The 26,041-nt window shown below is 41.2% G+C and overlaps 1 protein-coding gene across 16 annotated transcripts in view; it reads right to left on the bottom strand.

The window, feature by feature from the left end:
• Positions 1–10,419: 10,419 nt before the first annotated feature.
• The window catches only part of NPVF (neuropeptide VF precursor), a 49,082-nt gene continuing 33,460 nt past the window's right edge, over positions 10,420–26,041 (bottom strand). For 12 of the 16 annotated variants that reach the window (XM_073333687.1, XM_073333682.1, XM_073333677.1 and 9 more), the window contains 3 exons: positions 14,046–14,101; positions 11,648–12,027; positions 10,420–10,764 (listed from right to left, as the gene is read on the bottom strand). In XM_073333687.1, coding sequence (XP_073189788.1) covers positions 10,668–10,764; positions 11,648–12,027; positions 14,046–14,090 — 522 coding nt within the window. In that variant the 5' untranslated portion in view covers positions 14,091–14,101 and the 3' untranslated portion in view covers positions 10,420–10,667. Of the gene's footprint in view, positions 10,765–11,647; positions 12,028–14,045; positions 14,184–15,321; positions 15,346–19,543; positions 19,654–26,041 lie in introns of those variants that run through there. The other 4 variants (XM_073333688.1, XM_073333689.1, XM_073333675.1 and 1 more) reach the window with 4 other exon arrangements.

The following is a 26,041-nucleotide window of genomic DNA, read 5'->3' as shown; positions in this document are numbered from 1 at the left end:
GAATAAGTTGTTTAAGGAAATTGATTTGCTGGGGGTAAAAGATGGTTTGGCTTAACTTTTGACCTCCCGTGCCTTTTTTGTTTTTCACAAATATAATGGACCCAATTCTGATCACACACACAATCTTAGTCTTCCTAACCTCACTGACGTCACTGGTATTACTCCTGATTTACACCAGCGTGAGAGAAGAGAGTCAGGACCTGCATAACTTACAGTATTACCCTCTACCCTGCCCACCAAATAGACACCAGTCTGTATAAAAAAGAAAGTAGCCCAACATCAACAACTTGGCATTTATTTATCAACCCTACTATAATTAACCAGTATCGTCCCCTGATGGAATAGCAAAATAATGGATTTAAAAAAAAATACAATTGGTTTCAGGCTTCCTTCTAAAGGGTTGTTACAAACAGCACAGAGGGATAGAAATTCTAGTGAACATTCTGACGAATGCTAAACCCATTGTTTCCTTTGAATAAATACAAAGATCTGTATGAATTTAAAATATAGTAGATGTTGCAAACATTGTGATAACCCATTCTCTAGGGAGCTCTCAGTCCAAGGGGCCAGTTTGCAGTGATCCGTCCCCCTTCTCCCCAACTCAGTGTCTGGCAGTCTGCAGAATGAACGGCTAGTGGGCAATGGAATGGGGCAAAACCATAAACTCAAGCCTACCTTCTGGCTCAGTGCAGTATCCTGTGAGTATATTTTGGCCTGCATTCAGGGTAGGCTCTGACATCACAATGACAGATGGTTGCAGCTTTGGGGTATATACTATATAGTATAGCTTGTGATGTAGGCAGCATCACAGTATCAGCCCCTGCTGTTTGAAGAGGCATGTGTTGCAGCAGTCTTTCTGTAGGTGGTTACTGGTATCCTCAAGATCTGGAGAGAAGGATTTAAAGGAAGGGGTAGCTCATGACCTGCCCCACTTCTCCTGAGACAGTAAAGGTCATTTTATTTGAACAAATTGGGAGCATCAAGTGGGCAGACCTGGTGCAGACTGGGGCCACACCGCCTGCCCTCCCGGCACTCGGAGCTGGGGCTGCATTGCCCACCCTCCTGGTGTTCCGGGGCTGGGGCGGGGGAGGCTGGGGCCACGCTCCCCATCCTCCTGGCGCTCCAGGGTTGGTGGGGTTGGGGGCGCTCCTGCATTGGGGGCGCTAGGTCGGGGTTGGCGGCCATGGAGGAGGGGCTCTGGGCTCTGGTGGGGGTCCCGGAAGGGGCAGGGCTTTGGGCGGAAGGGGTGGGGCTGGGGGCTAGCCACCCCAAGCCAGCAGTTCACATGCCACCCATGCCTGCACAGGTTTGGAAACACCAAGTCCACAAGTTTGAGTTTACAATGCAGTGTAGACATGCCCTAAGAAAACAGAAAGTGAACTTACAAGCAAATGATTCAAGTTTTTAAACCACAGGAAAGTTAGAGACAGAAGTGGTGATGAGGCAGCATTTTCAAAGAATATGAAAATTTGAGGATTTCTTCCAGGCTATTCGAAAGTCTCGAGAAATCGTGCCTTCCACATGATTTTGAAAAAGCAGTGAACAAACTGACAGCTGTACTGCAGGCTACAGCACTTAATGGTCATAGTGGGATTCCACAGCAATTTTTCTAGCTCTTATTTCCACTTAGGCTCACTCTGGCTCTTTTCAGGGGCTTGCTCATTTGGGGATGCTCCATTCTTGTAGATTACTTAAGGGGATGTTTTCATCCTTCTTCTCAGGGCTTTGCAACTTTTGTCTTCCCACACCCCAAAAACTACTGCCCAATTGTTCCCTATGCCGGGCGCAAGTCAGTGGAAAGGGGAAAAAAATAGGGCAAAGAAAAGGCAGAACCATGGCTCCAAAACTCCAGCGTGCCAGTCAGCAGAGCTGACTGACTGCTTTGGGCAGGGGAAAGAGGAGCACCATAAGGAGGTGTTGCAGATTGTTCTGCCCACAGCACAAGGAGGCAGTCTACCTCTCTGTGCCGTAATGCCTCCTAGCGACTTCTCCAGGTTACTGTAGCTCCACATCACCCCTTCCTATGGGCTCTGGGCTATTAGCATCATCTAGCATGTAGTGCTGAAGTGAAGCAATCAGGAAAAAATAAAGAGCCTTAGCAGATCTGAATGGCAAGTTGAATAGTCATCCATCTCCGGGTTCAAACTCACCAGTTTCTAATGCAGAAAAGATCAAAGATTGCCAAAGAAGGTGAGGTGGCAGACATTAAATTGTCACCCACCCCCACTAAAACTGAACGAGTTTAATGTGGCATAATGTATTTTAATAAATGGGAAGAGAAAGAAGCATGATAATTTCTTATCAAACAAAAGAATGTTTCTGTTACTTACAGGGAAATGACCTAATGGGAGAAAAAAGTTTGTTAAATTAAATCAAGAGAAAACGTATTTTGCAAACTCAAATTTATCTCCACGTTTGCTAAAAGAAACAGGTGGATGTCAGGATTTAGATGGGAAACTATTCAAGTGCCATTATCCTGCCCTGGTGCTGATTTTTTGCTTTCTTTATGTGGAGAGAATCATACACACTTCAGTGTTCAAAAGGAATCTGCCACAGAATTTTTTTATAGAGAAAAGTGGTATTATTACCCAAGGTGATATACATTATTATACTTATGCCAATGGCAAAAGATAGAAGATAGACAGCACTGACTCAGTGGTTTTGCAGCCTATATTTGTTCTGTTCCAGGTTTTGGGAAATGGTTTCAAAGTGTAAGAATGTAAACAATAATATAACTAGACTTCATTTATGGCAAAGTCTTAAGATAGCCAGTGTGAAAATAACTTTATATGTGTTTGCATTTTCTTAAGTCTAGGGCCTCCATCAGAAGTCTTCTATCCCAATCTACAGTATGAGGTGAAAATGTTTTAAAACAATACTTCATTCTGTCTGAAATAGTAACTGGATGCTTCAAAAGCATTTCTCATGTTTAAAAATAGTGCGACTTCTGCCCTCCTGTGGCAGTAGACTAGTTTTGCAGATGGCCTGGGATCATGACTGCAAACGTCTGTATTAGATTTTATAATCACAGATTCCTTTATTTTTCTTTGTGGAAGAGATATAAAGAACTGTGTTCACAACCTGCACTGCTTTATAATTATTTGATTTTAGTACAAGCTTCTGGTATTTTGTTACGAAAAAGGGAAATTAATTAAATAATTCAGTACCATTTTTTTAACCTTACTATAAGAACACAGAGTCTGAAAGTGTGAAGATTATATAAGAATAAATGGTTTGGGATAAATTTTTGTGGTCATTAACATAATTTTAGCTTGAATGTCTATGCCCACATATTGGATAATTTGCACAAAAGATAGGAGAAGCTTCTATGCTATCCTGTTTAATCATTCTATAGTTTATTTAATGTAAACCCCTTTTTCTTTAGAAAAGATGTCCGGTATTAATGTTTGGAATACCAGGGTCTGATTCCTATCTTGTTTTTACACCAAGGCCATGTCATTGATTCCAGTGGAGTTACTTTAACTCTACCCATGTGTACATGAAGAGTCAGTCCCATGCCGTCTAGTTACATTAAAAAAATCATTAGCTGTAGCCCGATAGGCAGTTTTAAATGTACGGATTTATGCATAAGGTGAATCAGCCTTTCAAATAAGACTTGCACATGGCTTGACTTTCAGAGGTTCAGAGCACCTGAAACCTCAACTAACATCAATAGGGGCTGCAGCTGCTCATCACCTCAGCAGATCAGGCCCATTGAATATATTCATGGGAAAGTGGGCGAAAGCAAAATATTACGGAAGTGGATGGCAGTGGTCAACTGAGAGACACCAGGAAATACATGCTGACAACTGTTGCTGTTTTTTCCACCCTTTGTTTCCATGAAGCAGCTCTTCTTGAACACAGCACAAACTTCCAGCCAAGTCGCAGATGTTCAGCATCATCTGCATTCACACGTCTCTATTTCAAGACCCAAACAGGCCAAATCAAAGCCTGGTTTCACCACACTGAAGTAAAATTTACCCTTCGTGTATCTTTATTTTGGTTTAACTAATTTCTTCACATGCATCTAAATCAAACCACTTTCTCTTGTAACACTATTGACGCTGGAAATCAGTGCCAAGTTTCAGTTGAAATGCCCAACAGGAGAAATATCAGGGTTCCTTCTTGCACTTCTGGTGGCCTCTTATTTCCTAGCAAAATTCCAGCACTCAGAATTTGATTAAAATCCCTAATAGCGACTATGCATACACTTCAGATGCATACACTTCAGAACACAGCTACATCCAATGTGTAAGTCAATACCAATCATATACTTTTATCTTATTTTTCATTCCCTGAGCCTATTTTTTCTACACCCAGGGGAAACCAGTCCCACTTCCCCTTTCAAATCAATATCTACATGTCAGTAATACAGTGTAGCTTAAGCTATGCAATTTTAGGAACCTTTTTAACCATCAGATGAAGGTGACACATTTATTTTTAGCAACCAAAGAAGAGGTATTTGTTATATCAGATGTTTTAAAAACAATTCTCTCCACACTTGCTCATGAACTCCTGCGAATAAATCTCATCACTGGCCCAATTCAGCCCGACTGTGAGTGAGTGCCATTCTAGGGATACATTTGGTCCCATGTCTCTAAATCATTGCCTCCCTGAATTGCTAATACATTGGTCTACTACCGAAGTATTTCTTATTTTAAAACCAAAATCAGCTATTCTACGTCAGGGATAAAGGTGATGCGCATACATCTGTAATGTGGTCCTCTGTAAGATGAGATCAGGATGATTATGGAGGAACTTCTGTAGCTGAATGTCAATCCTGGAACAGGGTTTCTAGGGATTCCCCTGTTTCTGCTGCAGAATGCTGTGGGCTTGATCCAGAACTGTGTTACTTCAGTTCTATGCTAGTGAGAGACCACTGATGTCACCCCTTCTGTGATTAAATTAATCACTATTGCGTTGTAAATGATTTTTCCTGTTCCTATTAGTGGTTTTCTCTTCTGCATTTTTTAAATCTGGGTCGCTGTGGCCCTGCTCTGGGCACCTCTCCAGAAACAGGTGATTCCAGCAAACCTCTTCCTCTACTGCACTGTTGCGCTCCCTTTCTGTGAATTTAGAAAAGAATAAAAAGTTGCAGTATGAAAGCATGTGGGTTAAATATGATCTTTCATCGACTGCACACTTGGATGTAACATGAGCATGCAATATACAAAGTGCAAGATTTTGCTTCTGTCTCTAGTATTGAGCCTTTTAATAATTAATTGGGAGGAATGGGTCTGTGGAGGGCAGAAGAGGAGGAATTTTTAAATAGACAGAATGTGAAGATTGTGGTGGAGAGGATTATAAATAAGCTAGATTTCCGTAGGACTCTCCATTGTCTCTCCCCCGCACTATAGGGATCTGAGATCATCTTCCAGTTTTGGCTGAAACTTGGTAGCACTGAGATGAAGCTCAAGGAGGAGGTTTTCCCTTGTCATTGTGTTTTCAGCCCTTCTGTTAGGTGGTTCAGAAACTGGCTTTCACCCTACTGAATTACACTGCTCCTTTTCAGTCTGTTGCAGACAGGAGTGTGGATGGATGCCGTTGTGGAGAAGATGTGAACGGCACTTGCTAAGTAGTACACTGGCTGGCTCACTGACTGAGCACATTACCTTTTATTATCCTTACCACGGAAGCTTCAAAGCCGGGATAAATACTCTGAGCACAGAAGCTTCAAAGATAGGTTGAGTACACACTGTTCTAAGTGTCACAAAAAGTGGATGAACCCGTTGATAACAGTCAGTGAATTCCTGAAGTAGAGAGTAATTAGATTACTTTACCTTCCTACATTAGAACTCTTCTGTTCATTCTATTACTCAGTCTTCTGCTGTAGAGACCAGATTGGCAAGGGCGGGGGGTTGTGGGGGGGGGAGTTTAAGGCCCATAAAACTGTGTCATGACACAGAGATAATGTAACATTCTTGCTTTAATGCCACATTTTCTAAGCATAAGAAAATGAGTAAAATGATTCTTCCTCTTTATGTTTCTCTTGACCTATATCTGTACTAATCATTCTGGTGCCTTTTGGGCTTGGCAGAGAACAGGACCAACTTAACCCATATCTATCTATAGCTATATAAAGATAAATCAGACAACCTGTGGGTCAAAGGTTCAAAAGAAGGGATGGTGTGGCAGCTGTGCCGGAGCAGAAATGCCTGTGCTGTGAGCTTGGCCTGAGTCTTAAACAGTTAAAACAAACTCAAGATTTGTCTGTCTGCCCTTCTAAACTAACAAACACACAAGGTAACTAGTTAGCTGCAGTGCTTAAGCAAAGAGCCTGACCTGGCCGTGGTGTTTTGGGCTAATACTGCTCTGCTGTGCTCCTTTTCTGCCACAATTCCACTCAGCACTGACCTTCAGAAGAAGCAAGTGAACTTTCTTAACTGACCTGTTGGCACCTTATTGGTCAGTGTCTCTTCTTAGCCCTTCCACTCCCCTGGGAGACTCAATCCCATTGGTAACCTGGCCTGAGTGGATTTGCCTTAGGCGGAGGGTAATTTCTAGCAGGGGGCAGAGAAGCCCTGATAGATCCCCCCACAGACAGTTTCTTGAGGAGAAATGCCTTCTGACATTTTATGCACTCCCATATGTTTCCCAAAATGTGATTTAAAGCAGGGGTGTAATTTAAAGCTGCCAGAATGGTCTGGGGTGTAACTCTGGCACCTGATATTCAGGATGGAGCAACACTCCAGCACTTCACCTGGCACATGGGGTTACAATGCCATTCAAATTTGGTCTGGCTTCCTGCCCCCAGCATGATACCTGATGGAGAGGCTGCCAGGCCAAATTTGAGTGAGTGGTGTTGCAACCTGACACACGGGGTTGCAATGCCAATCAGGTTTGGCCCAGCTACTTGAGTAATGGCCTGGTGCATTGGGTTGCACTGCTGCTCAGGGCTGGCCTAGCCACCCACCCATCATAAGAGAGGGACTGCTGCCTGGATCAAATCTGAGCAGTGCTGCAACCCTGTGTGCCAGGTTGCAATGCCACTCATCACTCAAATTTGGCCCACATTGTTTGAGTGTGGGGCAGGTGGTGGGAACAAGTGGAACCACTGGGTGGCCGTAATCAGAAGGTGCAGCTCTAGCCCAGGACAGGACCAGGGTGCTGAGCTGTGGGGGAGGAGTCGGTGAGAGTCCAGGAAGGTTGTGGGGGTAATGAGCGCGGTGCTGGGGACAAGCTGTTGGTGGGCTACAGGTGAGTGGGGAGTATTGGAGGGTGAGGGGAGGGGAGCTGTGGCTGGTGGGGCTGAGGTGTTGGGGGCTGTGGTGAGTGGGATATATTTCAGATCTTTTGGGATGTTGTGGGGGGCCATCAGGATAAGTGGGGCGGGGGCTGGTCTGATCAGCCAATTAAATTGGGGTTATGGAGTGCCCCAAAAGTAGCTGGAGCATACAAGTGAATCTTGCTCTTATTTTAAATTTGCAGAGAATATTAATATTGTGAAAACAGTATTTTACATGCACCGCCAATGGGCTTTTTGACTAATTACATGTCCACTTTGGATGTGACTTGCTACTTAGTTTAAAGTTTGACACATAAGAATTGAGTTACAAGTATTTTACCTTGCTATGATATGTGCATTTGTTATTAATGTGTGAAATCTCATATTTGCAGTTTCACAGATTGTTGATGAGATAACATTTACTGGTAAAGTGTAAGTTAAGTTTTTAATATGTGTACTTTATCTTATGACATCACTCATAAGATAGATTGTGGAAGCCTGTGTGACAGAATTACCAACTTCAGATCACTTTTGCAGGGTTTCTGCATTATAAAATTTAGCACTACATCACTTGTTAAAAGGACTATGCTAGGTTAAAAATAACATACCGTAAAAGAACCATGTGTTAGTGTAGTAACCGCTCCAATTAGTAAAACTGAAACCAGTTTTAAAATCCTACTTTTTTTTCACTGGTTTATGCTATTTGTGTACTTTTTTTTTTTTTTTTGCATTTTTCTCTTGCTGGACAAAGAGAATAGACTAGGCAATTTCATTTTTGTTTTTTGACATTTTCTAGTCAATTTCATGTTAAGGTTTTACGCAGTAGCACAATGTGATGATATCTGGGTTGCAATGACAGTAGTGTAGTGGAATGATTATTTATTTAATTAAATGGTTTTGGCTGGAATTTTAAAATTCCTGTTGATTTCACATTTTGTGGAAGCTTATTTTTGTGAAACCTAAATGTTAAGCTGTGCCACCCTTTAAAAAAATCGAGGTTGTTGTATGCCTTGTATGGTGTAAGTCATTGGGGCTTCACAGACAAGATGAGAGTGACTGGCCCTCTGCATTTTGGGAAATGTGAGAAACTGGTTTCCTTCCCTGATGAAAGATGCTTGAGAGTCTATGGCTTCTTCTGGGTAAAACTATTGTCTTTTTACACTCTACTAAATCTCTCCAAACAATACATGGAACTCAACCGCATGCCGAGGCCTCAGACCTTTACATTTGGCAGTAAATTGTCACCTGTCCACTTTATAAGCTCAGGTAGGAATTTCAAGCGAACATGTTGGTTTTGCCTGGTGAGTTTAATGATAAGCATAAATATTGTTTGTGTAGCAGGAAAGGAGAGGAACTCCTGAACCCTCCTAGAATTAATCCCTGTGAGTTTGGATGGTCTGCTACTTGATTTACTTTAATCTTTCTTGCTTTTTCCCAATTCATGAATAATATCAATATGTGGATAATAAATAATCTGGTGAGTAATAGCTGTAGCTATGTATGTAGCTCCTTCTCATCCCTTTACACTAGTCAGTGATTGTTTTCCTGGCTCACACACTCTCAGACCAAAGCAAAATTTTGCTTAGCATCACATAATTTCTCCTTTATGTACTTTGCTCCTAGCTTTTTATCTGCTGGGAGGAAATAAATCAACATCTCTCCTCTCTTAGATCTGTGCTGCAGAGCCTGTAGTTAGAATGCATCCTATTTATACTTGTAGCAGGGATTGCTTTCAGGCTACTGCTTTTCTCCCATTGCAGTCACAATTAATGCCAATCTGACCTTGTTGCTAGGTGGTATGTCCCTTAAGCGGACAGTTGCTATTGCTGCTTAGGGATTCTTGCAAATGTTGTTTGCTTTTTGTTCACTTGACATGCTAGAAGTGTTCAAGGATCAGTACACAACTCACCATTTTGGGAATTTCAGTTCCAATGCTCATTCACTTATAAATCAGTAACACATTCCATGGTTTTACTGACTTCAGAAAGGGTGAAATTCTGGCCCTACTGAAGGGAATGGCAAAACTTTCTTGGACTTCAATGGGGCCAGGATTTCTCCTTATGTGTATGCTTCGTTGACCAATGTCCTTAAGTATGAACATGGCAGAATAAGTTTCTATGACTGCTCTTAAATCTGATACATTTCCGTGCTGTATGTCATGACCAAGTTTTGGGTCTAGCAGTAGCTAGTAGACATATTTCATTTTTTTAAAAAACATTACAAAGATCAGAACATTTATTTCCTTTGATCCTACAAGGAGTTCTACACAATGCCAAGGGAAGTTCCCCATTGACTTCAGCGGGAATGTGGGGTGAGAGGTGTTCAGATTGAACACAGAAGCCTGACTTTAGGCTCCTACTTTTGAAAATCTCAGTCTACAATGTTTTGCTGCTGACAAAAATACCCACATACACTTTGACTTTCACAGTGTTTATTGAATATGGATGAATTTCTATGTAATACCTAAATATTCCCCACTTTGCAGGGGCTCTGTTTATTTAGGATCAGATCCTGCCACCCTTAAGGTGAGTAGAACCATACTCTGCAAGTAGCCCCAATGAATTTAGAGTGGTGCAAAGGGGCTGATTGCAAGTCAGAATCTGTCCCTAACTGTGAAATTATCAGAGCACAAATAAAAGGGATCCATTCTTTTTCCCGTTCATATAACTAGAATGTTTCAACTGATATTGTTCAAATGTGGCTCGAACTGAAATGTCCGATCAAAGTCTAAGCAAGAACATTTTTATCCCAAAGAATGTTTTTGCGAAAATTACAGTGTGAAAAGGTGGGGTTTAGAATGTAAAAGCTCTGTCCAACTGTGCGTCTGGTAGTTCTAATGTCATTCAGTCTGGCAGAGGAAACAGAATGTTTACAGTTCAGATTCCTCAGGATATTTGGGAGGGTATTATTTCAAAATAGTAATTGCATTATGAAGAGACAACAATAGATGCCATTCCTCTGTGATGATCTAAGAAGCTAGCATTTAATTTGTAGCAAAAATGTCAGTGGTCACCTAAACAAAACTTCTATCCAAATATGTCTCAAACAACAACAATAGTTCCATGTATATGTTTTTTTCATTCATGTCTTTGGCTACATAAGACACTAAGATGGCAGTGGGCTTTTTTCCTTCCAGAATTGTTTCTGTTTGCTATTCACACAGTAGGCTCCTACTAGTTGTAGTATGCGTCTTTTTATTTGCTTAAAATGCTTCCAGTTATACAATACAACTATTCTTCAAAAATTTACAACAGACAGGACATCAGTCAGGCAGCAGTCATTAAAATTTATGATATCCTGCCACTGAAATGAACTAGTACAACAAATAACTACCGTTATCATTGCAATATACTGCAATGGTTTGCACAGCACCAGCCACGTACAATAGTATTAATATTATTATGAAGGTAAGTCTAGATTTCAGTTTGCACCTCTGTTTCCCTTACATCATCTTTTGATTTAAATATAGATCCCAGCTTTTCTGGTTTGAGTCTTCATCATTTGATTCCTTTTCAATATAGTTGTTTGAATACAGATTCCTAAAAGGTCAGAAATACAAAACAAAAAGTGCTATAATCGGGTGAGACAATCACAGAAGAATGAAAAACGGCAGATGCAGATAATACTGGCTGTCTGATTCTGCAGTGAATGCTTCTGAACTGGACTTCTCTTCTGCTTCATGCAGGCAAAACATGTGGTTTCAGAGCAAGACAAGTGAAGCAGAATCAGGCCCCCCAGATTAACGAAATGTTTGGATTACTGGTATTTTTAAGGAATTATTATTGTGTGTAAAAATAAAATTCACAGTAGAAAATAGTTGGTCCAAATAATAATAAGAGTTGGGTAGGAAATGGCTTTCCTGGAAAAAATTGAAATTTTGAAAATAATATATTTCCTGTCTTAAATCAGGATGAAAAGTTGAAATCTCAAAAATTTTCACAAGTCACCAAACCAATCTTTTTATTTTGGGGTTCAGGTCAATTGAAATGTTTAATTTTGACCTTTCAAAAAATTTTGGTTTTGACCTTTAAAAACAATGTTTATGATAATTAGCTTAAATATCACAACAAAACATTGTTTCAAATGGAAAACAATGGAATTTTTCATTTTGAAGATATTGCCATGGAAAGCTTCAACAATTTCAAAACATTTTAAAATGAGAAATTCATCAAACCTGACACTTTCCTTTCAGTTTCGATGAATTGGCATTTTCCAACCAAAAAAACCAATGTGTTGAAAAATTCCTGACAGTAATAGTAATGCTTTTTAATCTGATGAACTTTGGGCATCATTCTGATGTCCTTACTTAGGCAAATCAAACTCACTCAAACACCCAGTTGAGATTGCTTGAGTAAGGCTGGCAGGATTGAATCCTGGCTAATTTATCATTTGGAGGGCATTCGCATGCTTTTAAACACTTACCTGTTATTGCCTTGCTCAGCTTCTTGAATGTCTTCTGATAGGTGGGCAGGTAGTGATTTCCCAAATCTTTGTGGCAAGGTGGCAAGTGATTGGATGGAACTTTTAACAAATGGAAATCTCCTGAACCTGTGTAATAAGTTAGGAGCACATCTATTACTGCCTTCAAAAGCTCTCCCAAATCTCAGAGACAAATTAGCCACTGGCTTCATGCTTCTTTTTTCTTGAACATTTCTTCCAAACCTCAGTGGTAAATTGGCAAGTGAATTAGGCATCTTGTTGACTGTGGGAGTGCTCATTTTAATGATGTTTTTTGATCCCCAGTCTTTCAGTTCTTCAAAATTGAGACTTCTCTGCTTTTCTTCTAAGAAGTCTTCACTGGACTAAAGATAGAAATAATGATACAATCATCTTTTTACATGGATGATAACCTGTCTACATACAAATCACATACAGTAGGTTGTTAATTTTAAGGTTTCTGTAGGCACAGACAGGGGGGAGAAGAATATACTTTCCTAATGCTTTTAGAATGCGAATTCCCCAAATATTTTTCAGAGTGTGGACTCTTCCTTGAAGACTGATTGTCTTGTAGACTATTTCCTCCCATTGGCTACCAGAGAACATTCCAGTGGCAACTTCAGCAGTTGTTTACATAGAAAATTAGGAATGCATTTCTGTATCTTTATCTGCTTTAGTGATACCCATTTTTGCCCTAAATGTCAATCACAGTCTCCTTTTGCTCATTTTATCTTCCCCTTCCATCTGTTCTGTTCCTTTCCCGTTCTCCCTGCTCCTTGCACATGCTTTTCTGCTGTCTTGTCCTCTTCTCTACCTCTTCCTGTACAGTTGTTTCCCTTCTTATTGGTCTCCTTTTCCCTTCACATGATTCCTTTTCCCTTGGTTCCCATCTCCACAGCTTCCCATTCATGCTGCCCAGCCATTGGAGAATTCCCCTGGCCTAAGAGAACTTCAAATTAGTGTAAAGCTAACAGAACTACTCCTCCATTTCTGGCATATGTGGTGTGCCAGGATCACACTCTATTCTGCTACACTGATCCTCTACTGGCATAGGGGCATTAAGGACCTTGAGCTCCTACACTGCTTTATCTCATGCTTGAGCTGACCGGTACAGAACCACTTCTGTTGCACCCAATCCCTGTGCTTGGACACAGTGGAGCATTGAGCCCAGGATATTAATTGTTTTATGAAATAATTAGTGCCGTTGTTCTCTGAAAAGTGGCTATATAAAAATTATTTTCTTATGCAAAAGTGTTCTCTGCGCACAGTTAAAGTCATATCTTATTTTTGTGAAGTTGTGTTGTTAAGTTTCTCGATCTTAAAAGCAGATCAGTGCAAATAAGGTATTAGATTTAAATTAAAAACCAAACATTAACATTGTCCATTCCAGCCCATATGTTTTTATGAATGTTTACTTCTCTCAGCACTGCAGAAGCAAGCACAGCTATTGGGAGAGGGAGCTGGAGTCTATTCTAATTCAGACATCATTAACGGAATTGTTCACTTCTAACTGTGGGACCAAATTCTATCTCCTGTTACACCTGAGCAACCCCACTGAAATGTGTAAACAAGGGGCAAACCTGAAGACTAAGGGGCTGTACAGGCTGGGGTGCTGGAATAATTTGTATAACATGGGTGCTGAAAGAGGAAGCCATATATTTGGTTGTTGTTTCTACTTCAAGCCAGGGGGTGCTGCCGCACCTTCAGCACCCCTAGTTCCAGGACCCCTGTGCACAGGTATAATTAAGGTAAAATTTTTGCTTGAAGAATTTTTATAACTGGCGATGGTGCAGAAGGCAAAAATAATGTAGACTCTGAGGTCCCAGGGACTGCTTCTAGGGCAGAAAGTTAGGAAAAAATCACTTTATATATAAACTGTATAAATATAAACTGGGTAAATTTGATTTGGCAGCTATTGAGACACAATAAATATGGACCCCACGATGATATTTTATAGTCATTTTTCAGGGTAGAACTTTAAGTCCGTTTACCACATCAGATTTATAGTATTTTCCATTTATCATTATTATTTGAACATCTCAAACATTTCTTTATTAATTTTGGATCAGTAATGCATCTTTTATAAGAATAAAAAGCATGACAGTTTCTTACTGCATAAGCAAAAATCCATTCAAAATAAACATCACCCTGAATCCCAAGGTTTTACTGCATGAAAATCAAATCATGAATTGCTTTACACACTACATATAAGCCAGCGGATAGATTTCATGAAAGTTGTCTCAACAAGCCTTGTTTATGCTAGTGATGTTATAGGACCTGATCCTGTGCCACTGAAGTCAATGGGAACTTTGCCACTAACTTCAATGGACACAGGATCAGACCTGCAATTCTCAAAATAATCTCATACCAAGGCAAACCTTACCTCAGAATATCTATCACCATAATCTCTGCTCTGCAGACTGGACATTGCTGATTCATCTAGGCACGAAGTATTTGATGTTAAAAAGATAAATTTGGCTAAAGTAAATAAAATAAACCTTTTGATTGAGATGATTTTCATTTTCTCTTAAATTAAGTTTATATAGAGAGCTCAGAATCTGTACAGCAAAGGAAATGATCATCTTTTTATATGATTAGAAAACAAAGAGATTCCTTAAACTGTGACATCAACTCCAAATGCTTTATTTCTTAATATTAATTAGGGATGCAGTTTTAAATATATATTTGAAGAATGTTGGGAATTTGTTTTGTGAACATATTTAATAAACACTGTTTCCTGCTGCAAACACATTACCTTTACAAATATTTTTCTAGCTATGAAAGAGATTTTAATTAGCTAACTTTGAACGCCTCACCAACCAGCACTCATAATAACCATGTTTCATTGCTACATTTTAACAAAAGCATCTTGTTCCTGTTTCTCATATCAACCATCTGTTAAGGATGTAGATACAAGACTTTGCATTCTTCTGATTACATTATACTTGGAGGATGGTTATAATGCCTGTTTTGAGATGAGCAAAATTGCAAACATAGGACCCATTGAAATTAATGGTTTGTCTTTCTATTAACTTCAGTGGACATTGGAGGGACCCTGAGAGACATTTAGAACCCGCAAGTCCCACTGAAATCCATGGGTGTTTCTTTCAGGATCTGGCCCATGTATTAAACATATTCATCCATATTAGAGCTAAACAAGGAGCATGCCATTAATTACCAGGCCTAACTGTTGTGTTTTTAAAAAGTTTCAGGAGGACATGCTGGTTGGGTATGGTGTAATGATGTTTTAGGGCCAAATTATTCAAAGCCTACATTTAAAACTGCATCCACAGGTTTATGGCACACACCTGTTTGTATACACTCATTGAGGAGACAGCCTACTATCCAATTTGTGCACAGACATGACTGTGCCTGCACTAGCCTTGAGTCTGATTAAAATGCGGCCTGTATCCTTAAGACATGTATGGAATCTTCTAATGGACATTTTGACAAACAAGCATGCACCATAAAGGCTGCAAATATTTCAAGAGCTAGAGGCACATGCATGATATGTGCCCAATTCTCGAATATGAGCTTTTATATAGATTGTACAAATCCTATATTTTTGGGGTTTAAATTGACAAATAGACTCATTAACTGAACATTCTAGTGCATAAGTACTATAAGCACCAATCTGAGGGCACAAATTAGAAACTCACATTGGAAAATTGGACTCTACAGGAATAATTTTTGGAATTCTATGCTGTGGTTGTGAAGATGAAAAGTTTCTTCAGTTGTACCATAGTATCTGCAAAATTCTAAGAAGAGAAGTTGTTTTATGTTATGAATAACCTGGCTAATTTATATCCACTATACTTGTGCATTCTTCACTGGGAAGTATTTTTGAGTTTGCGAGTAAAATCACTCTGATTAGACTAAACTACTTGTTTTCATGGGTGCAAAGCTCTGTGTGTGACAAATACAGAGTCTTCTCTGATTTTAGTTTTTGTGGGAGCTTTGGATTATGACCTTTCTAAGGCTTCAGTCCACAGGATTTGCATCTGCAAGACAGATGGTCACAATTGTCCCTTCTAGCCTTGGCATTTATGAATTAATGACAGGGAATAACGAATGCACTTCATGTAGTAATATCTAACATTTAGTGAGTGTGCCATCAAATTTTCCTTTTATTTGGCCATTGGATTTTGAACATTTCTTTCTCAAATGGTCTTTCACTTAAGTGCTGAGAGATAGTCTGCCTCTTAATTAAACAGACTTGGCAAGAACCAACCACTTCTGAAATACTTTGAGTGAGAGTCAGGTCCCATTTTCTCTAGTCAGGATAGGGACAGTTGGGCAGCTATTGTCCATTCTGCAACAAGTGTCTGTGAATCTCTCAGTTTCACTCTCTCTCTCTCTCATGTTTGAGTTTGTTTCTTAAATCAATTTAGAGGGGAGTTCTTAGGTATATTATGTGCAGGGCAATCAAGGAGTAGTTGACTTCTGAGGGCTTAACTTTCCCCTTCTGGTTTATGTTATGTTCATGGCATACACACAGAGAAGTTAGATGCAAAACAGAACACTTGTGCTGGAAGATTGGAATATAACACTATTTTATTTCTTAGAATTCAGAATGATCACACACAAGTAAACACAAGCAGGCTGCTCCCTAAAACAGAGCCACACCTCATCCTGCCTTGCTATAGGTTGACTTTCTGCAGACTGACAGCTACTAGGCCCAGATCACACACTTCCCTAGAGAGGACACCCACACCCCCACATCCGGCAAGGAGGAGCTGGAAAACCCTCTAAAATTTAAAGTGACAGCTTACAATTTTAACAGTTTTCAGTACACCACAATTTAGTTTTTCCTTTGACACAACCAATTCCTGAGCACATGGGGGCCACTGAGCACTTTTGAAAATGTTGATTGAGTACCCAACCTCTTAACTTCCCAATTAACTCAGGCTCAGTCCCAAGTTTTAGGCGAACCTTCCCACCATCCATGCAGAAAAACTTCTGACCCAGGTTTGAAGGTGCTTTAAGCATGGGGGATAAGTTTAAGGGTTGCCATCTGGCTGTTTTTTAACTAGCTTGGTTGGTTTTTGTACTACCTTTCTGGTTAAAAGATTCAATGAGTCAGAGGTTTTTCATTTGGGACACCTTAAAGTACTCTACAATTTCACATCCCCAGATGTTTCAATAAAGTAAGAAAAATGATAAAATAACAAAAACACACATAGTGGGGGTTTTGTTTTGTGTGTGTGTGCATGTGTGTATCCCTGTGTGTGTGTGTATGTTAAGAATGGTTCTCCAAAACATTTTACTAATAATTAGCTATAGTTGGCATTTAGGACCCATGTTGGTGGGAGGGAGGCCAGTGGCCATTCTTCAGCATCTCAGGTGTGGCAGTGAGTTAGAACTCAGGCTCCACTTTGACTTGAGCTGGAACCCACCCACTTTGTAATGAGGCAAAAATAATTTCAGTACCAACAGTCCTTCAATGCCCTCCCCATGGTTTCCCCCATGGGACAGACAATTGCTTGGGAAAGAGTCCTAGAGTGTCTCAGGACAGAGTACAATGGATTATGCTCCCAGACACACACAGGTGAGTGCAGGACATAGGAATGTGGGTAGGACTTTGCAGGGGGGATGCTCACACCTGGGCTAGGCTATTCTGGGTGGCTCAGACCCAGTGGCCAACCACTTGGGTTAACTGTGCAGTGAAGACATACTCTGAGAGCATTCAGCACCCAGAGTGTTCAGGGGACTTGGCTAGGACTAAACTCCTGTTCTGAAAATACTTGAAGTACCCAAACATGCATTAAGCTCCCCATCTCAGTGCCCATCAGGCACTTGAGCCAGGACAGGCTTTTGAAAATGTTAACAGTCATGTGTGGGCCCATATGCTGGGCTAGTTCCGAGTGCTTTCCTGAATGCTAGAAGTGATCCTTCCTTGCTGCTTGTGCAGTGGGAGTGGGCATGGGAAAGAATTCTCACATACCTGTGCAACAAGGAGTAGGATCTACTCCATGATAATCATCTACATTGGTCTAGAGAACATCTACTTTGATAATATTTGACATTAAAATGTGATTAGTAGTAATGGCGTAGAGCATCCCACACTATAAGCAACTCAGTCCACAATGAGTTACAGGATTCCAGTGAAAGAACAAACTTCAATATTGTTCATTCCATTTCATATAATATAATGAAAACCCTTATCCATTATTAACAACCTATTGTGCGAAAATTATGTGTTACAGGACTCATGTCACCAATAAGCATCCAAGCATTTCCATAATGATAAAATCATTCATAGCACATTCATTTTGCCATTGTGTGTTATATGACCTATTTTATGGCTCATTTTGAAATAGCAAGATTTAAAAATATATTTTTTTCCATTGAAACAACAGTCTGGTCATTTTTCAGTCATTCTGCATGATATGCAATACACTGTTCTAGTTACACTGTGTTCTATTTATGCTATGGTGTACAGCAGTTTAGTACAGGAGGCACCCAGGTATCTTCAATAAAATCAGAATTTTGGTACTGTTTGATACAATGGGCATGATTTTCCTCTTACACCAATATAAATCAAGAATGACTCCACTGAAGGTACTTTGGTATAAAAACCTGTGTAAGTGAGATCAGAATTGGAAGCATTAGTTTGGCTCTGATGATCATTTCCATCTTTATTAAGTGCAACATTATCCTGTTCTACCTCCTTGTGCAGGAGAAGAAAGGAGCTTATTCAGCCATGGTGGCTACCTGCATTTTGATCACAGCACAGTGGGGAAAGCAGACACTTCCTGTTGTGCTGAACCAGGGCCTCCATTTTAAAATAACCCCCAGCCTTAAATAGCTGAGAATTTCCATTATTCAGGTAGTCTTAGGTGAAGAATTGATACAAATAACATTATTTTAAACACTGCACCTTATGAATCAGCCTTCAGTTCAAGAGGCTTTTTTCTTGAATAGCCAAATCCAGCAAATGAATGCATAACGTCACATTTTAATATGCTTTCTCCTGGCTGCTGGAGCAACCGAACAGCACAGGAGACAGAAAATAATGGGGGTGGGGTTGGGTTTGAGTTATTATAGTAGTAAGCTGAAAAGAACTTTATCCTCTTGGTAAATAAGTTGTGAACAATAATTTCAGGTTGGACAGATTCTTCAATTATACATTCATTGTAGTAATAAAATAAATATGTTTCCAATAACATTTGGTCTGGATTCCTCTTTTTTACTAACTACTCTGCAGAGTGTAGTACTGTACTTACTACACACAGCAGTATATTGGTATCTCTAAACCATTCTTGTCTATTAAAAATTAAACCCTTTTACCATAAATTATTAAAAGTACCTTCACTGGCTGCAAATCAACAAAAAGCTTCATAAAGTCTTACCAGAGAGAGAGAGAGAGAAAGAGAGAGAGAGAGAGAGAGGAAACTGATTAAATCTGGATGGGCAGGCAATGATTAAAAGTGTCTGAGGAAAAATATATTACATTTTAAAACTCTTTCTGGACTTTAAAAAAACCATTAGCAGCTTTTATTCAAATGAACTGCTAGGCAAAGGCCTTTCAATATAAGCATTATTCCACAATTTATTAGAATGTAATTCTACACTCCAAAACTGGCATTATTATTAGTATACTTTTTATTTAGATACTTCCACCTTCATTTTTTTTCCATTTTACTGTGTAATCCTTATAGAAATGGACATTACTGGACCCATCTTATCCCTTTTAAGCATGATTTTGCACTTGAAATATTGTTCTGGTTTAGTTAATATTTTGTCCACATATGTCCAGTGGAGGGAAGTATGTGGAACTGAATGAAGACTGAATTATTTACACACTGGGCAAATATGAAAGAGTATTTAGGCAAAACAGTTATATTTCCTGGAGTGAGAAAGAAGCTGCATTCATCTTACCACCAGAGCTGAACAAAACATGTCAAGTTTTCATGTGATGAAGTTCATTCAGACTGCTTTTAATGTAGGTTTGGAATGAATGGGGAGAGAAATCCTCTTTTTGCCCTGTGCTGTTTTGTGACATATGGGGAAAAGGTTGGAACAGAAAATGGCATTTTACTGAACAGTATGGAAATTGGGGTGTCATAGGTGAAGGAGCCGATTGTCACACTGGCAATCCATCTTGCTTTATCACATAGCCTTGATCTGAATGTTATGTGCATATTCAGCAGCACAATGGGAAAATTACAAGGAGGATGAAGAAGCAAAGATATTACACTACGGTCCTGATCCATGTCCTATCCACTACAGCAATAAAATACATAACAACAACAAATAATAAAAAGACATTGAAACGGATACCCTCAGGAACTTGGCTGCCTGCGGGCTGAGTTGCCTAGCAACCCAACGTGCTCACTTTGTGACTATGCTCCCTGATTGGCCAGAAGAACCAACAGATCACCATTTAAGCCCTGTAGCACAGTGACCGCTCAATGTGTTACTTGCGTACAGCTGCTCCAGACTTGCTTCCTGTCCAGCCCTTGCTCCACCCCTTGCCTGCTGCGCTCCAGCCCTACTCCCTGCCAGCCTCTAAACTCCTGATTCTTAACTCCTTGTTCTGAGCGCTGGCTTGCCTCCTGACCACACCTCTGCTTCTGCTCTCTGATTATGCTCCAACCACTAGGTTGCACTGCCTACACCTCAGTGCATGACAGTTTGAGCAGCCACTAGAAGATAGCAGGGGCTTCACTTCACAGCATGGAGCTAACCTCCAGAATGGCCCCATCAGGAGCCCCCCTCCCTTTTCAGATGTTGATGGGGTCCTGAAAGGCTCAGGTAGCTATGCTATGTCGACCGAATTGCAGCCCTCCAGGCTCAGGTACTGTTACCTGCACAATTTACAGCTCCACCCCTACCCTCCCTCATGAGTACTCAGGGTGTAGGGCTCCCACCCCCTACAGATCCTTGTGGGTACTCAGGGTGTAAGGGACCCAACTTTATCCCTCTGTGGGCTCAGGGCAAACACCCATTCCTCGTGGACTCTACGGGTCTGCTAGGCCTTATCCCAGTGAAAGAGCCCTCACACAGTGAATATCCTTAAACATGTACAAGTGGTTATTAACAATTAACAACAAATCAACAGAATACACACATCAAGCATCTTATGCTCGCCTCTCCCAATAAAACAGACAGATGTCTCCCGATGCCCAGTCAGGGTCATGTCGTCTGGGGCTCCAGCTTCTACACAGTCAGGTCGTGCAAGGATTAAAAAGTTCTAGCAGCTCTGGTCTTGAGCTGTATTCTGGAGTTAAGTTCCAAGGAACTTGTTTTCTGACCCTTATTATATAGTTAAAATGAGGATTTCTCGTATCTATGCCGTAACCAATTATTTTACTTACAAAGAAGCTATGCAAAAACACTAACCAATCATTTTCACTATACAGGAGTTCACACGCCTAAGACTGCCTACTCATTAGCTTTTGTATGTTTCAAAATGAGTAAAAACATCTTAAGGTGTGCTTATCTTTATGCTTCGTTAGTGGGATACACTTGCAATAGCAAAACTCATACTTTTTATTATCAGAAAGAAGCTGCAGAAACTCAAGGTTAGCTTGTCCATTCTCATGACTTTGTGAATATCCATCGGTCTCCTGTTAGTAGGGCTGCAGCCGATGTTTTTCTATATGTGTGCCTACATCAAGGCTGAATTCTCCTGACTCTATAATTGTGTTTCCAATTTATAGTGGCTGAACATACAAAATGGCTGAGTGTTATGCTAAGTCCATACACAAAATGGCTGTGAATCATGTCAAGTCCAGGCCTCTTATTACAAAATAAGCCCAGGTAGTGTCTTCTGTGCCCCCAAGACTCACAACATCCACTGTTGCTGAGCCCAAGCTGCGCCCACCCGATAAATTCATTGAGGATTTAGCCAAGTTTCATGGGTTTGTTAACCAGTGTCATCTCCAGTTCATGCTGTGGCCACAGTCATACTATGGATCAGTCCTGAGTAGGATTAGTACCTAGCCTGCTTTGTACAGGCAATGGCGGGCATATTTGAAGAACCTAATCAAAAACATACTGCAGAAGCTGCTCTCCACGCACTCTGGCAGGGTGCCAGGGCCGTCGCCAAATATGCAGTGGAATTCATATATCTGGCCACAGAAACTCACTGGAATGAGACCACAGAATGACACCACTTTAGGGAGGCACTCAATGACTATTAAAGATGAACTAGCAAACTTGGAACCGCCGCCTAGCTTGGGATCTTTAATTGATCTTCTCATCTGGACTGATGATTGACTAATGGAGCAAGCTCAAGAAAAGCAGTGTGCTACCAGATCCCTACTAACCAGAACACTCTCGTCTCCCATGCTCTCAGTTGTCCTACCAGACCCCAAACTGATGCAAGTTGGCAGAGTCTGGCCCCACCGCTCCTCTGATTAAAAGACCTGTCGTTGGGTATTGAAGTTGTGTTTGTAGTGTGGGAGGCCTTGGCACATGGCAGCAGGTTGCCCAGCCAAGGTCCGGTCCACCCAGAGTTTGGGAAATAGCAGTTCCCAGCTACAGTAGGGGAGCTAGGGTTGGGTCAGTGCTCCACTCTTTCCTGCAATGAATTGTGCTGCTGCCTATCCACCGGAACTTGGCACCCTTAAGCAGCACACTCTGTGACATTTCACTCCATATTCTTTATGAAAATATACTTATGATATGAACATGACATAACTGATACGTACTTTATGCACAATGGCTTATGTGAGATCATTAGAAAGGTTATGATTTACTGAATGTGATTATCCAATTTGTATGCCTATATAATTTCTGTATCTAAGTTAGGAATATTAACTATGTGTCTGTATTTCAAATGTGTTACTTTGGGTGTCACCCCCAACCAGCTCTTAAGGTACAACAATGGAAAAGTCAGACAGGGCTAATGGGCCATTAGCAGAGACACTGGACTGTGAAAGAACTTAGTCTTCCTGTGGACTTTGGAGACAGTTTACAAGCAATGGCTGCCACTGCCATGCAGAGACATGGGTCTGAGTCACCTGGTACTGGAATGCCAATGGTTTTCCACTAGACGACAAAGGATTCCCACCTTACACAAGAGCTATATAAGGCAGGGGAGTGATATCATTGTGGTTCTTCTCTGCTTCCCCACCCAAAGAGACGCTGAAAAAACACCTGGCAGCAAAAACCTGGACTGAGGGGAGAAGAGTTGAACCCAAGCTGGAAAGGCATCTAGCTCGTGAGTAATACCTGAGTCTCAAGAGGGAGACAGTGCAGCTGCCTTTCAAGACTTTCTGTAATCTGCCTGCAACAATATCTAGGGTGAGTATTATATTTGTAACCAATTTCTTTATTGAAAGTAGCTTAGTTTGCATGTTTAGTTTCATTTTCTTAGTAATCTGCTTTGTTCTGTCCATTATCTCTTATATTCACTTAAAATTCACCTTTGGTAGTTATTAAACTTATTTATTGTTTATAATAAAACCCACTTTATGCAATTTCTAACTGCGGGGGGGGGGGGAAGAAGTGTGTATATCTCTCTTTACATTGAGGAAGAGGGTAAATTTTTATGAGCTTGCACTGTGCAGATTCTTCTATACAGCGCAAGACAGTATTATTTTGGGTTTATCTCCCAAAAAGGTGTGCACGTGAGTGCTGCGGGAGTCCTCTCACACAGAGCTGATTTCAGCCTGTCTCCGCAGCAGGGTGTGGTTCTACCTGTGTGTGTGTGTGCTGCAAGAGGCCAGCAAAGCAGGGAGAGGGAACCCACGCTGATTGAGCAGGGGAGGCTGAATGAAATCCCTGTACATCAGGTGGCATCCCAGAAGGGGGGGGTCCACCCATTACATTCTCCCACTGCATATCCCTTTTCAGCTCCAACATTCTGCTATGCCAGATGTCCACTTAGAAACATTGATCGACTCAGGTGCCTTCAGGAATTTTATTGACCAGAACTTTGTTAATGGGTATTGAATTCCCATTCTCCGCAAGGACTTCCCTGAGTTTTTCAAGGCTATTGACGGGTGCCTCCTCTCTTCAAGCCCCCTCATGCATCATACAGCCCCCATAGTGGTCATTACCATTGGCAGTCATTGAAAGATCTTGCAGTTCAGGGTCATCTGCGCTTTCCATTCACCAGTCATCCTTGTGTCCCCTGGCTCATCACTCAACCCCTGAATTAGCTGGTACTTGTGATCTACATTCTTCTGTTCCCTGCAGTGCTGCCAAACATGCCTTCCCAACTCTAGGCAACAGCTGGCTACATTCTGTGGCATGATCTAGCCCCTGAAGGATTAAAAGTCACAAACCAATTTGTTCAGCAGTGCCTGGAACCTGCTAAGTACCTAGGATATCCCACGGTATTAGATAAACAGAAGGTGAACAGGCTACCGCCTCTCTGCAGTTATGATTGCCCAATTGACCTTTAAGTGGGAACAGAGGTTCCTTTTGGATGCATTTACACCCTATCCAAACCCTACCTGCAGGCCCTTTAGGAGTACCTTGAAGAAAATCTCCAGAATGGGTTCATCCATCCCTCAGCTTCCCCAGCAAGAGCACTTGCCTTCTTCATGGCCAAGAATGATGGCTTCTCTGACTTCATGTTGATTATCAAGCCCTTAATAAGATCTCTATCCACCTTCCCCTCATAAATGAATTCCTGGAAAGACTCCATTCAGCTCAGGTTTTTACAAAGCTAGACCTGCATGGAGCATACAACCTGTTCCGAATCTGGAAGGGGGATGAATGGAAGAGGACATTTCGAAACAGATACAATTATTTTGAATATTTGGTCATGCCATTTGGTCTATGTAAAACTCCTGCGGTTTTCCATCATTTAATGAATGAAGTCTTCAGAGACATCCTTGACCAATTCAAAATCACTTACTTAGATGATATTCTCATTTTTCAGAGAGTCAAGAATTCCACATGCACACTGTTCTTGATCAGCTTCACCAAAATGAGTTTTAAGCAAAACCTGAGAAATTTGAATTTGACAAGGATACTGTGGAGTTTCTGGGCTATGTCATCCTCCTGCAGGACTTGCCATAGACCCCAGCAAGGTTACAGCCATCACCAAGTGGAAGGCAACTTCAAATATATTCAGGAGGCAGTGGTTCCTTGGCTTCATTAATTTTTACCAGTGATTCACCCAAGAATTGTCTAACCTGGTAGCTCCTTTAACATCCCTCTCCAGGAAGGGGGTGAAGTTCATCTGGTACACCAACATGCAGGCAGCTTTCAACCACTTGAAACAGGCATTTATTTTTGCCCTCAGTTTGACCTATCCAGACTCCACAAAGGCCTTCATAGTTGAGACCAATGGCTCAGACTTTGTAACAGGCACAGTCCTCTTGCATTTTACCTGCCCTCACCAGTTGCTTCATCTCTGCACCTTTTTCTCTTGGAAACTGACTGCCACTGAGAGAAATTATGACATGTGGGACAAAGAATTCCTGGCCATCAGTGGAGCAGGAAGCTCTCACCACTGTCCTTAAACCCTCTTACTTTGTCTGTGGGACTATAACTAGTCACCTGATGACCACTATCTATTCCCCAGTTTCAAAGTTTCATTTACAACAAGACCTCCTTTATCACAGGGATCATCTCTACATTTCTGAGGGCAGCTCCCAGCTTTATGTGCTAACGCTGTGCCATGACTTGCCCATGGCAAGAGGTTGTGGCCAATTTAAAACCTGGACCCTGGTTACTAGGTACTTCTGGTGGCCAACCCTATGAACTGATGTTAAAAACTGTTAGGTCATGTGACCTCTGTGCCCATATGAAGAAACTGCAAGTCAAGCCTGTGGGCTTCCTTCAGTCCGTCCCCACATCTCTGCATCCTTGGTCCACCCTTTCAATGGATATTATTGTTGAATTACCACACCCCCAAGGTCACTCATTTATCCTGACCATAGTGGACCTCCTGACCAAGTTGGCCTATTCTATTCCCTGCTGCACTGTTCTGTCTGTCCATGAAACTGTGCAAGCCTTCCTGCAGCACATCTTTAAGTACCATAGAATGCCAAAATGCATCATTTTGGATTGAGGCCCTGAATTTGTTTCTTGGTTCTGGCAGAAATTTCTCCACCTTTGTGGCACCAAGCCCTTTACCTCAACAGCTTACCATCCACAGGCAGATGGCCATACTGAAAGTGTCAATCAGACCCCGGAGCGGTACCTCCCAGTTTCCTGAATTTCCGTCAGGATGATTGACTTCCACTTCTGTGTTTAGCTGAGTTTGCATACAACTCCTCTATCCATGCTTCAATTCAATACATTCCATTTTTCCAAATGGGTTTTCACTCTGGATCCCATCCCAGCAGCCATGGACCTGGCCCGCCATTTCCAGAAGATACCAGTAGGTCAAAGAACACTTACTTGCCTCTAAAGAAACGTATAAGCGTTATGCGGATCAAAAGTGACAAGCTGTCCCAACCTTGCAGTATG

This window comes from Lepidochelys kempii, chromosome 2, assembly GCF_965140265.1.
Source record: "Lepidochelys kempii isolate rLepKem1 chromosome 2, rLepKem1.hap2, whole genome shotgun sequence".
NCBI lineage: Eukaryota > Metazoa > Chordata > Testudines > Cheloniidae > Lepidochelys > Lepidochelys kempii.
The sequence above is the reverse complement of the archived record's forward strand: the minus strand, read 5'-3'. Positions and strand labels throughout refer to the sequence as shown.